Source organism: Apium graveolens, chromosome 1 (assembly GCF_009905375.1).
Source record: "Apium graveolens cultivar Ventura chromosome 1, ASM990537v1, whole genome shotgun sequence".
Classification (NCBI taxonomy): domain Eukaryota; kingdom Viridiplantae; phylum Streptophyta; class Magnoliopsida; order Apiales; family Apiaceae; genus Apium; species Apium graveolens.
Window position 1 is genome coordinate 189,187,923 of NC_133647.1, and position 14,282 is coordinate 189,202,204.

Genomic DNA, 14,282 nt, shown 5'->3' on the forward strand with positions numbered 1-14,282 from the left:
ATTTTGGGCACCCTTCTAATTTGCCCACTGCTAGCTTCTGATCAGAAAGTTTTGCTGCAAGTACAACAGTTAAAATGATTAGAAGTCGTCCATAGAGTTTACTAGTGACCAGATTGAAGTAACACAATCTATTTGTAACTTGAACTTACTTGGAAAATCTTCTAATTAATAACTAAAAAAGAATAAAAAGTCATGCAAAGAATCTCAACTTGTGTTACAGCATAGCAGACGGCCGGGGTCTTGTGCAACATTTTTCCAGTAGCGGTGGACCTGAACTGTTTTATTTTGTGTCCCACCTGGAAATTTTGGTAGGTCTGTCCAGTTGTGTTCATTTAAATAATGAAAATGACCTTTGTGGTTGTGAAACAAACTGGCATCCTGTGGCGACGACACCTCACTCAGAGACTGCAAACACCCTGCAGGTACGTAGTATATATATATATATATATATATATATATATACACGCTACTAGCTTACAACGTATTAACATGCTTAGGTTGATATTTCCTGACAAAAAAAACATGCTTAGGTTAACTCATTCTCAGTTGTTTGCAATTTGCATTATAATCAAAAATATTTTTAAAAAAGTAAAGGTTTTTTATTTTTTCTTTAAAATATTATTACTATTTTATTATAACTCCTGTATATCATAAAACCTTATTATTCTGAGGTCATTAAATAATCAGAGTACGTAAATATTATTACAAGTCAAGGTTTTAGTAAGTTCTAATTTGTAACAGGGGATCTACTACAACTTTTAATTAGTACAAGGTTTTAGTAAGTTCTAATTTGTAACTGGGGATCTACTACAACTTTTAATTAGTACTAGCTTAAATCCGGTGCGATGTACGGGTTCCCGTTAATATTTAAATTTTTTATTTATTTCATTATATTATAATTTTAAAATATTTATATAAATATATAATAATTATAAATTTGTAATAAAAATTATAGGATAACCCGTGGTTGTAGTTGGGTAGAATAAGTATATTATATTTAGTAGTTTATCGGATATATAACACTATATTTTTTTAATAATAGAATAAGTTATGATTTTAGTTTAGTAGGGTAAGTAAACTACGTGTATGATAGTTTAATAATTTAGTAATTTAACAGATATATAACACTGCTTATTTATTTTTTTAATAATGAAAATTGGGAATATCGTTAAATTAAATTTTCCAATTATCATAATATAGTACATATAAGTATATTAATATTTCAAACCAATTTTCCATCATGACAAGTTAGTGCTAACACTTTCAATTTTCATAGATTTGTACGTTTTTATTTGAATAATTTTAGAGGTATCAACTACTAAAATGATTATCAAATATGGGTGAAAAATTAAAATATCCAACATTTGGGGGTAAATGTCCAAAATAGACGCGATGTGCTAATCAAAATATCCACTAATTACGTATCTGGGAATGCGTGTACGATTTTTTAAAATTTTGTGAAAGACACGCATGTCTCACATGCGTGTTTCTTTTTTGTTTCACTTGAATACGCATTTTTAGAATGCGTATTCTTTGAAAATAAAAAAGGTAACACGCATGCATGCGTGTTCTTCACAGAATTTTAGAAAGTTGAATACGCATCTCCCAAATACGTATTTCGCGGGTATTTTGAGTTGAATATATCGTCAACTAGCATTTTGGACAGTTGAAACTGGAAAATAGTATATTTTGGGCATTCTTTCACCAAATATCAAGTCTCGTTGATTTGATTTAAAAGGTTACAACTCAAGTAATAATAGTGAACTCACTACATTCATATAAATTTCTCCAATAATATTCTCCCAATTTGACAAGTCACAAATGTCACATTATTTAGGACCAAATTTTGGTATCAATTTGATACGTCTAGTGCTACTCTTTTAATTAACACATTATACGTATTAAATTGTTTATATAATTTTATTATTTATAAAATGAAAAAGTTTCAAATTTCTTGCATGAATCCTCGTCCCCGTCCGCCAACTTTTAGGTACCGGAATAGTGACACTTGCAGATCCGGGTGATCAACTTCTACGTTAAAACTACATAATCTGTACAACAAACAGCCCCGGTTTAAAATCTTGAAATGGCTTCAAAATTCCACAAACAATAATTCGTCACCGAATTAAAGCTAAGGAAAAGAAAAGTCATCATCTACTGCTAACTTGTGATCGGGTCTGGCAGTCTCAATCTCATCCGGTGAATCGGCAGAACAAGCGGGCCTTGTGTTACATATTTTCCAGATTCCATAGTCCTTTATTCTTTTCGGGATACCCCACCTGGAATATGCCTTGCAAGAGCGAAGACATCAATTTGCGATTCCCAGAATGAGCTTTATTAGTTGACTCATTGAAGCATTGTCAATAGAGTTCATACATCCTTAAAAATTAGAGTCCATGTCTTGCGTTTTCCCCTGTTATAAATAACCAACCACTTTACATATACAAGTAAAAGAAGCACAACAATGACCAAGCTACTAAGCCTAATGAAACTACTCGTGCCTTTCTTTCTCATATTCATTCCATGCTTATCTTGCCCTGCTCATCAAAAACAATCCCTTCTCCACTTCAAATCCTCCTTGCTTAATCTTTACAGTACCACAAACTCATCATCTGTTGACTTGGCCTCATGGAACTCCAGTTCTGATTGTTGTACTTGGAATAGAGTTAATTGCAGTTTGCATTCGCATGAAGTCACAGCTCTACACCTAGACCATCTCCCTACTCCAGACTATCACATTGCAGTGGTTTCAAGTATCTTAGACACCATTTATGATATTAGATCCTTGATTCTGCTTGATATCTCCTCTAATTCGATAGAAGGGGAAATTTCGAGCAAAGGCTTGGCTCATCTCACTAAACTAGTGCACCTTGACATGAGTCACAATTACTTCGATGCCTCAATTTTAGCACAAGTTTTCCATTTGAGGTATTTGCAGTTTCTTAACATCTCCTACAATCGTATAGAAGCGGAAATGCCGGGTAATGGCTTGACCAATCTCACCAAATTGGTTAGCCTAGACATGAGTAACAATTACTTAAATGGATCAATGCCAACAGAACTTTTCCACCTGAGGTTTCTGCAATTTCTTGATTTAAGTTTTAATTTATTAAATGGTGGTTTTAGTGAAGTTGACAAACTTGAAGATTTGAGGACATTGAAGTTAGATCTAAATCTTTTTGATGGCAACATTCCTGTACAGATTGGAAATCTGACAAAGTTGCATCGAATTTCTCTAAGCAGGAACTATTTTTCTGGCGGGATACCAGATTCACTTTTCAATTTGAAGGGACTGAAAGGATTGGATTTAAGTGATAATAATTTACAGATGCAGATTCCTGGTAAATTTGGGAACTTGTCATACATTTCCGCTTTGGCATTGAGCAAGAACAGCTTCACAAGTGTAATCCCACCATCTTTACGAAATTTGAGCAAATTAGAAACACTTCAGCTAGAAGATAATATGCTTGGTGGAGAAACACCCTCCTGGTTGTTTGACATAGAGAGTCTTAAGAATTTGTTTCTAGGAGGAAACGAGATAATTTGGAATAAGAATGTCAAAATAGCTCCCAAGTGTATGCTTTCTCAATTGTCCTTGAGATCAAGTAAAATTAATGGAAGCATTCCAGAATGGATTTCTACTCAAAAATCTCAATGTTCTTGATCTGGGTGACAATCAGCTCACTGGAAAATTCCCACTTTGGCTTGCTGAGATGAGAGTTGGAAGTATACTACTGTCAAATAACAAGCTGACTGGTTTAATCCCTCCACACCTCTTTCAGTCTTCGACTTTATTAATATTGGCACTGTCAAGAAACAATTTTTCAGGGGAGTTACCTGAAAGTATAGGTGATGCTACAAGGATGGTGATACTTATTTTGTCTCAAAACAATTTTTCGGGGCCCATCCCAAAATCCATAGCAAGTATTCCTCGCCTAACAATACTGGACTTGTCAAGAAACAGATTCTCTGGCAATACATTTCCAGTTTTTGATTTTCATGGCAATCTTAGGTACGTTGATCTATCCACCAATGAACTATCAGGTAATGTTCCTGTGTCATTTTGTAGAAGAACTAATTTTCTTGCACTAGGGGAAAATAAGTTCTCTGGGAACTTACCTAGGAACCTGACAAATATGAAACTTCAATATCTTGATTTTCATGATAACAATATTACTGGCAGTTTCCCAGAATTTCTTTTTCAAATGCCCATCCTTCAAATTATAAGTCTACGTAACAACTCTTTACATGGCACAGTACCATCCAACTTATTCTCCAATCAAAGTACGCTACGAATTCTTGATCTCTCAGATAACAATCTTGTTGGAAGTATACCTTCACAACTGGGAAATCTCAAGGGCCTGAATGGAACCAAAAGTGTGTACATAAGTGGCATTATATTTGATGACTTTGATGTTAACTGGGAAGATGGTAAAGTTGTTTCACGAACCGGCACTTTCACCTCTACAATCGAGATCAATGGCTTTATGGTGAATTGGAAGAATGCTTTACAAGGTCTCCGAGGTCGTAGCCAGGAGATTTACACTTTGCTAGACTTGTCAAATAATAAGCTGTCAGGTGAAGTTCCAGCTTCATTAGGAAATCTAAAGGGACTGAAGCTGCTCAACATCTCCAACAATAGGCTCTCTGGACATATACCACCAAGTTTTGGGGATCTGGAGAGTATAGAGAGCTTGGACTTGTCGCACAACAATATCTCTGGCACAATTCCACAATCATTTACAAAGCTAATACAACTATCTGTATTAGATGTGAGTAACAACAAGCTAAGTGGTGAAATCCCACGGAGTGCACAACTCGATACTATGAATGATCTGAGCTTTGCTAACAACAGTGGATTGTGTGGGAAGTTTATCAGCGTCAAGTGTCCAGAAGATGAGCCAACAACAGATGATGCAAAAGAAGAAGAGGATGGTGAACAAGAGACATGGTTCTTATGGACAGGAGTGTGGATTGGATTTCCACTTGGCTTCATTTCATCAGTTCTGACAGCATTTGTGAGTGGGTACTTTGTTCAGCCTAAAGGCCCAAAACGGAAGTACCACTCAGTTCACTACAGGCACCAATGAATGCAGAGTGTTATCCAGCACTATAAGCCCTAAGATCACTATAAATCTTTATGAATGTTAAGTCATTACATTGCATACACTTTTGTCTTTGTTCTGTAATAAAAACATTGTGAGTTTGTAACTTATTAATATCACAATGTTGTTTGTTAATTGTTCTCTTCTCATTCTTTCTTCTCTCTCTTTTTCCGCACATCTTAACAACTGAAATGTTAGCATCAACCATAATACAGTACACCAATTTCAACTAGTAAAAGTCCTCAATGAAGTTAATGAGACATGCCTACCAGTAAACAAGGCTGGTAATCAATATAATAACATCATTAGCATAAAGATCATAGTTTTAACTCTTTAACTCTACTAGTATACATGAATTATTTAAACTTCCATCGCGACAATAGAAGTGTACAATGGACTCTGGAGCCACTTGAAATGACAGATTGCGTTGAACCAAAAACTGCTTCAGAATTAGTCATGTTTAAAATAAAAATGTGGATTGTGGAATGAATGCTTAATTAGCTCAGGTGTTGCAGCAACTTTAACCGTTTAAGCTTTGCAATCCAAAAACCTGTTACTCCATCCAAGTTTAGAAACAGGATCAAATCTTCGGCTTAAGTCGCCCCTTGTAATTATGACAATGACAGTATGCGACTTGTAACATATCAGTACTAGTAGCCTGTGACAGTATGCGCCTTGTAACATATCAGTACTAGTAGCCTGTGTTACATCAAGCAAGAGAAGTAGACCAAGTCTACTTCTTCTGGATGAATCTGGATAGAAATATATCATCTGTTTCTAGGGGGGGGTCTTTTGCAGTTTCTCCGTTCGTCATCTTCAGAAAAAAAAATAACTTCAATCTATGTTGGGAAAAAATGGTAGTAACTTGGATTTTTCTGAAATCGTGTGAACACTTTCAGATTGAAGTGATTTGTGGTTCACCCAAATAAATCAATCGGATAAAGTCAGAAATTCTGCAAGAAAAGAGAATGTGTTTTTGTTGTGAATTTCAAGAAAATGAACCTACACATAAAATTGATCAATACAACACCTATATATGGATGTTAGATGTGTTTTTTGCCAACAGACACATCCCAGTCTTTTGCCAACAGACACATCTGAGTCTAACAGTCATGACTAAAACTAACATACACATCTTATTTCAACAGGTGTGGTTGCTGCCAATGGACATGTCTCGTAAACAATAATCCAAAATCACAATAAACTCGAACAAAGCGTGCACTCCGCACTCTCCCGACTTATTCAATTTAATATTATGATTATATTGATCAACTAGCAATCCAATTACACTAAAATATCCAACAAAGCGTGCACTCCGCACTCTCCCGACTTGTTCAATTTAATATTATGATTATATTGATCAATTAGTCAATCCAATTATACTAAAGTATCCAACAATATCTGGATTTACTCGCCCCTAGTGTGAAATTACATGAAAATTCTGTAAACATGAGTTGACTAGAATAGAAGGAAAAGAAAAGTCCTTAAAAAATTGTTACATCAGGGCATAGAAACAGTCAAAGATCATTAATTTTGTGCCCACTTGGAAAACGTCTTGCAACTAGTGAACCTCTTTGAAGGTAACCATTCGATTTAATTAGATGACAATAAGGACCTTGGTGATGTTGAAAGAAATGGAATGCGGGCGATGACTTACTCGTAGACCGGAACTAAACCAACTACACAAAAGTAGAACAAGCACAGCAATGACTAAAACACTCAGCATGATCAAAATACTGGTGCACTTCATTTTCATGCTGGTGCCATGCTTATCTTGTCCTGCTCATCACAAACAATCCCTTCTCCACTTCAAATCCTCCTTACTCAATCTTTACAATACCTCAAACTCATCCTATTTTGGCTTGGAGTCATGGAACTCCACTTCTGATTGTTGTACTTGGTACAGAGTTGTTTGCAGTTCTCATCCGCGTAACATAATAGCTCTACACCTTGACGATATCCCTGTTTCAAACTACTATGAATATAACCCTGATATACTCTACGAGATTTATATGAATTCAAGAATCTTAGACCCCATTTATGGCATTGAATCCTTGATGCTACTAAACATCTCCAATAATTTTATAGAAGGGGAAATTTCGGGCAAAGGGTTGGCTAACCTCACCAAACTAGTTCACCTTGACATGCGTTTTAATAACTTTAATGGCTCAATTCCACCACAACTTTTTCAGTTGAAATTTTTGCAGTTTCTTGATATTTCCTTTAATGGTTTTCAAGGAGAAACTGTAGGCAATGCCTCTGCTGATCTCACCAAATTAGTTCACCTTGACATGAGTTCGAATGGCTTTAATTGCTCAATTCCTGCACAGCTTTACCACATGAGGTTTTTGGAGTTTCTTGATTTAAGTGGTAATTCTTTTGTAGGTGGGTTGAGTAGTGAAATTGGAAAGCTTGGGAATCTGATAACATTAAAGTTGAATGACAATTCTCTTAATGGAAGCATTCCTGTTCAGATTGGAAATCTGACAAAGCTGAGACATTTTTCTATCAGCCAGAACAAAGTTTCCGGTCCCATTCCAGATTCAGTTCTTCAATTGAAGGCGTTGGAAATATTGGATTTGAGGGATAATTATCTCCAAATGCCGATTCCGAGTGAGATTGGAGCCTTGTCCAACATTTCCACTTTGGTATTGAGTGAAAACAGTTTCACAGGTGTAATTCCACCATCAATACGAAACTTGAGCAAATTAGAAACATTGCACCTGCAAGATAATATGCTTTCCGGAGAAATCCCCACTTGGTTATTTGGCATTGAGAGTCTCAAGAATTTGTATCTTGGAGGAAACACATTGGTTTGGAATAAAAATGTCAAAATAGTTCCCAAGTGTAATCTTTCTCAATTGTCTCTCAAATCATGTAAAATTTCTGCAGACATTCCAGAATGGATCTCCACTCAAAAGAATCTTGATATTCTGGAACTAAGTGATAATGAGCTCACAGGAAGATTCCCACTCTGGCTTGCTGAAATGGAAGTTGGAAAAATACTATTGTCACGTAACAAGCTTACTGGTTCAATACCATCTCTCCTTTTTCAGTCTCCAAGTTTATCAATATTAGCTCTTTCAAGAAACAACTTTTCAGGGGAGTTGCCTGGAAATATAGGGGATGCTAAAAACATCAACATACTTCTGCTTTCTAGAAACAATTTCTTGGGGTCCATCCCAAAGTCCATTGGAAATATCCCTCGGCTATTGCTATTGGACTTGTCAAGAAACAGGTTCTCTGGAAATTCACTCCCAGTTTATGATCCTGATTGCGCACTATTTTATGTTGATCTATCTTCCAATGAATTAACGGGTGACGTCCCTGTGTCATTTTCTGCAGCAACTGTTATTCTTGCATTAGGGAAAAATCAGTTCTCAGGCAACTTGCCTAGGAACCTAACAAATTTGAAAAACCTTGAATATCTTGATCTCCATGACAACAATATTAGTGGTGATTTCCCCGAATTTATTTCGCAAATTTCCACCCTTCAAGTCCTGAGTCTACGCAACAACTCTCTACATGGCTCGCTGCCATCCAACTCATTCTCCAACCAAAGTAGCCTCCGAATATTTGATCTCTCAAGTAACAATCTTGTTGGAAGCATCCCTTCAGAATTGGGAAATCTAGTGGGAATGACTGGAACCGGTGCTAGTTATTTAATTAGCAAAGGTATCGATTATATAGAGGTGAACTGGATCGAGGCTAAGATTATATTATTCAATAATATGGTCACCTTTACAATCGAGATGAATGACCTAACAGTGAACTGGAAGAATGCTATACGAGGTCTCTCAAGTCATAGCCGACATATCTATTGTTTGCTGGACTTGTCAAACAATAAACTGTCAGGTGATATTCCAGCATCATTAGGAAATCTCAAGGGAATGAAGCTGCTCAACATCTCCAACAATGGACTCTCTGGATATATACCACAGAGTTTTGGGGATCTAGTGAGTATAGAGACATTGGACCTATCTAACAACAATATCTCTGGTACAATTCCGCAATCATTTAGGAAGCTAAATCAGCTCTCTGTGCTAGACGTGAGTAACAACAAGCTAAGTGGTGAAATCCCACGGAGTACACAACTCGATACTATGAATGATCTGAGCTTTGCTAACAACAGTGGATTATGTGGGAAGTTTATCAGCGTCAAGTGTCCAGAAGATGAGCCGACAACAGATGATGCAAAAGAAGAAGAGGATGGTGAACAAGAGCAATGGTTCTTATGGACAGGAGTGTGGATTGGATTTCCACTTGGCTTCATTTCATCAGTTCTGACAGCATTTGTGAGTGGGTACTTTGTTCAGCCTAAAGGCCCAAAACGGAAGTACCACTCAGTTCACTACAGGCACCAATGAATGCAGAGTGTTATCCAGCACTATAAGCCCTAAGATCACTATAAATCTTTATGAATGTTAAGTCATTACATTGCATACACTTTTGTCTTTGTTCTGTAATAAAAACATTGTGAGTTTGTAACTTATTAATATCACAATGTTGTTTGTTAATTGTTCTCTTCTCATTCTTTCTTCTCTCTCTTTTTCCGCACATCTTAATTTGTTTCATTTTATATATGAACATCTTAATAAATGTTAGCATCAACCATTATACAGTACACCAGTTTCAACAAGTACTAGTCCTCAATGAAGTTAATGAGACATGTACACCAGTAAACAAGGCTGGTAATCAATATAATAACATCATTAGCATAAAGATCATAGTTTTAACTCTTTAACTCTACTAGTATACATGAATTATTTAAACTTCCATCGCGACAATAGAAGTGTACCTGTATGGACTCTGGAGCCACTTGAAATGACAGATTGCGTTGAACCAAAAAATGCTTCAGAATTGTTCCTGTTTAAAACAAAATTGTGGAATGACTGCTTCATTAGCTCAGGTGTTGCAGCAACTTTAACCGTGTAAGCTTCGCAATCCAAAAACCTGTTACTTCATCCAAGTTTGGAAACAGGATCGAATCTTCGGTTTAAGTCACCCCTTGTAATTATGACAATGACAGTATGCGACTTGTAACATATCAGTACTAGTAGCCTGTGTTACATCAAGCAAGAGAAGTAGACCAAGTCTACTTCTTCTGGATAAATCTGGATAGAAATATATCATCTGTAATAGAAGAGAATGGTTATTTTTGGTAATTGTGTTTGTGTGTGTATCTTCAATTGAATAATTGTACACTTTTCTTAAGATATAAACATCCAGTTATTCTCTTTTCCTTGATAAAAATACACCTGACCGTGCATAATATCACACCTCAAGTAAATTGCCAGAGGTAAACTCATGAATTTTATTCTCATACTAAAAGTGGTAGAAAGACTTATGGTATCCATGCAAAACAGACCGGTCCATACCTGCTCCCTTGGCTCTTTTTTTCCTCGGTAAACTCATGCACACCGAGGAGTCGAACCCTTTTCATGTATATGCCTGTTGAGAAAAAAATTAGTCAATGAAGTATTACTTTCTTCTATTATTATTATTATCTCAAAATTGAGAATTTAACTAAATTTCTAAAAAATCAAATTTTAGAAATGATAAATTTTGGGATAATTTAAAACATTAGCATTAAATTTACTTTGAAATTAAAGTAGAATGAACTTATATTAAGGAACTAATTTTCGAAATAATCGTTGTTAAGAAAGATCGAGAATTTTAGAAAGAATTGATAGTTAAGACATTAATTAGTTTGTACATCACTTGAAAAATGTCTTGCAATGCAACCCATTAGTCAAAGGCTGTGAAGTTCAAAGAAAACTCATTGCTTATTCAAAGAGAATACTCATCACTTATTGTCAATACATTAATAAGTTTATGCCTCACTTGGAAAATTTCTTGCAACCCTAGTCAAAGACTATAAGGACTTCAGTTAGGTTCAAAGAGAACTCATCACCTCAACTTTTTCCTTCACTAATGTTTGAAATAACCTTGTGGTTTGGACTATAAATAACCAGCTCCAAGAAAATGAAGAAGCACAAACAATGGCCAAGCCACCAAGCCTGATAAAAATACTCGTGCCTTTCATTTTCATGATCATTCCATGCTTATCCTGTCCTGCTCATCAAAAACAATCCCTTCTTCTCTTCAAATCCTCATTGCTCAATTTCTACAACACCCCAAATTCATCGCTCATAGGCTTGAAGTCGAATTCAGAGCTTACAGGCTTGGAGTCATGGGATTCGTTTTCTGATTGTTGTAATTGGAATAGAGTAGTTTGCAGTTTGCATTCGCGTGAATTAACAGCTCTGCACTTAGACAATCTCTACATTCCTACCGTAAATATCTTGCAGCCCATTTATGGTATCAGATCCTTATTATTACTTGATATTTCCACTACTTATGTACAAGGAGAAATTTCGGGCAAAGGGTTGGCTAATCTCACCAGACTAGTTCATCTTGACATGAGTTACAATAACATTGATGGCTTAGTTCCGGAGCAACTTTTCCACTTGAGGTTTCTGGAATATCTTAATATCTCCCATAATAATTTACGAGGGAAAATTTCGGGCAAAGGATTGGCTAATCTCACCAGACTAGTTCACCTTGATTTGAGTCAAAACAGTTTTTATGGAGGTTTAAGCAATGAAGTTGGCAAGCTTGGAAATTTGAGGTCATTGAAGTTGCATAAGAACCTTTTTGATGGAAATATTCCTGAGCAGATTGGGAATCTTGCAAAGCTGGAGCAGTTTTCAATCAGCGACAACATATTTTCGGGCAGGATTCCAGTTTCAATTGGTAATTTGAAGGGATTGGAAACATTAGATTTGAGGAATAATATTGTAACGATGCAGATCCCAAGTGAGATTGGAAGGTTATCTAACATTTCTACTCTGGCATTGAGCAATAACAGATTCACAGGCATTATACCACCATCAATACGATACTTGAGCAAACTGGAAACACTTCACCTGGAGGATAATGTGCTTTCTGGAGAAATTCCCTCCTGGTTATTAGACATGGAGAGTCTCAAGAATTTGTATCTTGGAGGAAACAAATTAATTTGGAATAACAGTGTAAAAATAGTTCCCAAGTGTAAGCTTTCTCAACTTTCTCTCAGATCATGTAAAATTTCTGGAGACATTCCGGAATGGATTGCCACACAAAAAGATCTTAACATTCTCCAGTTAAGCGACAATCAGCTCACAGGAAAATTCCCACTTTGGCTTGCTGAAATGAAAATTGGAAGTTTACTGCTGTCACATAACAAGCTAACTGGTTCAATACCGTCTCGCCTTTTTCAATCTCCAAGTTTGTCGGTTTTGGATCTTTCAAAGAATAATTTCTCAGGGGATTTGCCAGTAAATATAGGCGCTGCTACTAAAATCAAGGTACTTATGCTTTCTGGAAACAATTTTTCGGGGGCCATCCCTAAATCTATAGCAGATATCCCTCGACTAATCCTACTTGACTTGTCAAGAAATAGATTATCTGGCAAAACATTCCCAGTTTTCTATCCAAATTGCTCGCTGTCTTATGTTGATCTCTCCTCTAATGACCTATCAGGTGACATTCCCGTGTCATTTTGCCCAGAAACTACTACTATTCTTGCACTGGGGAACAATAAGTTCTCTGGCAAGTTGCCCAGGAACCTAACAAATATGATTCAGCTTGAATATCTTGATCTCCATGATAACAACATAACAGGTAATTTTCCTGAATTTCTTTCCCTAATATCATCCCTTCAAGTTCTAAATCTACGTAACAACTATTTACACGGCTCCCTACCATCCAACTCATTCTCCAGCCTAAGAATTCTTGATCTCTCAAGCAACAATCTTGTTGGGAGTATCCCTTTGGAGTGGGGAAATCTAATGGGAATGACCGGAATCGATGCTAGTTATTTATATAGCATGAGTATTGATCACGAAATGATCTTGAGTTGGATTGATCCTACGATTACGTCAGTTACCGGTATGTTCACCTTTACAATGGAGATCAATGACCTAATGGTGAATTGGAAGAATTCTATACAAGGTCTCTCGAGTCATAACCGACATTTCTATTCTTTACTGGACTTGTCAAACAATAAGCTGTCAGGTGATATTCCAGCTTCATTAGGAAATCTCAAGGGACTGAAGCTACTCAATATCTCTAACAATAGACTCTCGGGTTATATACCACAGAGTTTTGGCGATCTAGAGAGTATAGAGACAATGGACCTATCTAACAACAATATCTCGGGTTCAATTCCACAATCCTTTGGGAAGCTAAAACAACTCACTGTATTAGATGTGAGCAACAATAAGCTAAGTGGTAAAATCCCCCGAGGCGGACAAATGGACACAATGAATGATCCGAGTTATTTCAGTAACAACAGTGGATTATGTGGGATGTTTATCAGGGTGAAATGTTCAGAAGATGACATGACACCGGAAGCAGAAGAAGAGGGAGATGACGGTGGTGAACACGAGCCATGGTTCTTGTGGGCAGGAGTGTGGATCGGATTCCCGCTTGGCTTCATTTCATTCGTATTGACGGCATTTGTTAGTGGATATTTTGTTATACCAGTGTCCAAGTACCACTCCATCCAGTATAGGCACAGATGAAAGCAAAATGCTGTCGACTTGAAATCATTACATAATAAAGTTTTATATTAGTACTTGAGATAAAAACTTAGTTTGCAAGTGAACGTTCAAATCTAAATGGTAGTGTTCATCCAGTAAGGAAATGCTAGTAAAAGTCATATAAGAGCGAGCTTAGAGTTCACACTCTTCTGTTGATTGATAAGTCATCTGTTATTAAAACGCAGAGAAATACACATGATTAGCGCAAATTCATGTGCTTGATGTTGATTTTTGTTTATGATTAAGCACCACTAATTTCTTATCCCATAGGTGATCGATAACATTATCTTCTGATTAAGCACCATTAAGACATTACATAATAATCTATCATAAACAAGTGACAATACAGTAAATTATCTATCATGATGCGATGCGCCTGGAGAAAATGGTTAGGTTTAAGTTTTTAACAGAACATTGACTGATAAACAAAGAGACTTGTCTAGAAATGTATTACCATCTCCATCCTAAAATCCGCCAATGTAGTTGTCCCAACTGTAGTCATCAGCCGAAGCTGCACTAGAATACATCAATTTTATCAAAGGCCAATGCTGTGACAGCACTGCCCTTACCTCTGTTTAAATGGGAGGTTCAG

The 14,282-nt window shown here is 36.3% G+C and overlaps 2 protein-coding genes and 1 pseudogene across 2 annotated transcripts; all 3 read left to right on the plus strand.

The window, feature by feature from the left end:
• The first annotated feature begins 2,388 nt into the window (after positions 1-2,388).
• Positions 2,389-5,397, plus strand: LOC141673830 (uncharacterized; annotated as a pseudogene).
• Positions 5,398-6,508: 1,111 nt separating this feature from the next.
• Positions 6,509-9,653, plus strand: LOC141673835 (uncharacterized). Its single transcript, XM_074480570.1, has one exon. The coding sequence runs from the start codon at positions 6,812-6,814 to the stop codon at positions 9,470-9,472; it is 2,661 nt and encodes an 886-aa protein (XP_074336671.1). The 5' UTR covers positions 6,509-6,811; the 3' UTR covers positions 9,473-9,653.
• A 1,389-nt stretch (positions 9,654-11,042) lies between these two features.
• LOC141673842 (uncharacterized) lies at positions 11,043-13,888 on the plus strand. Its single transcript, XM_074480574.1, has one exon. It carries the CDS (start codon positions 11,108-11,110, stop codon positions 13,670-13,672), a length of 2,565 nt encoding a protein of 854 aa, XP_074336675.1. The 5' UTR covers positions 11,043-11,107; the 3' UTR covers positions 13,673-13,888.
• The last annotated feature ends 394 nt before the right edge of the window (positions 13,889-14,282 follow it).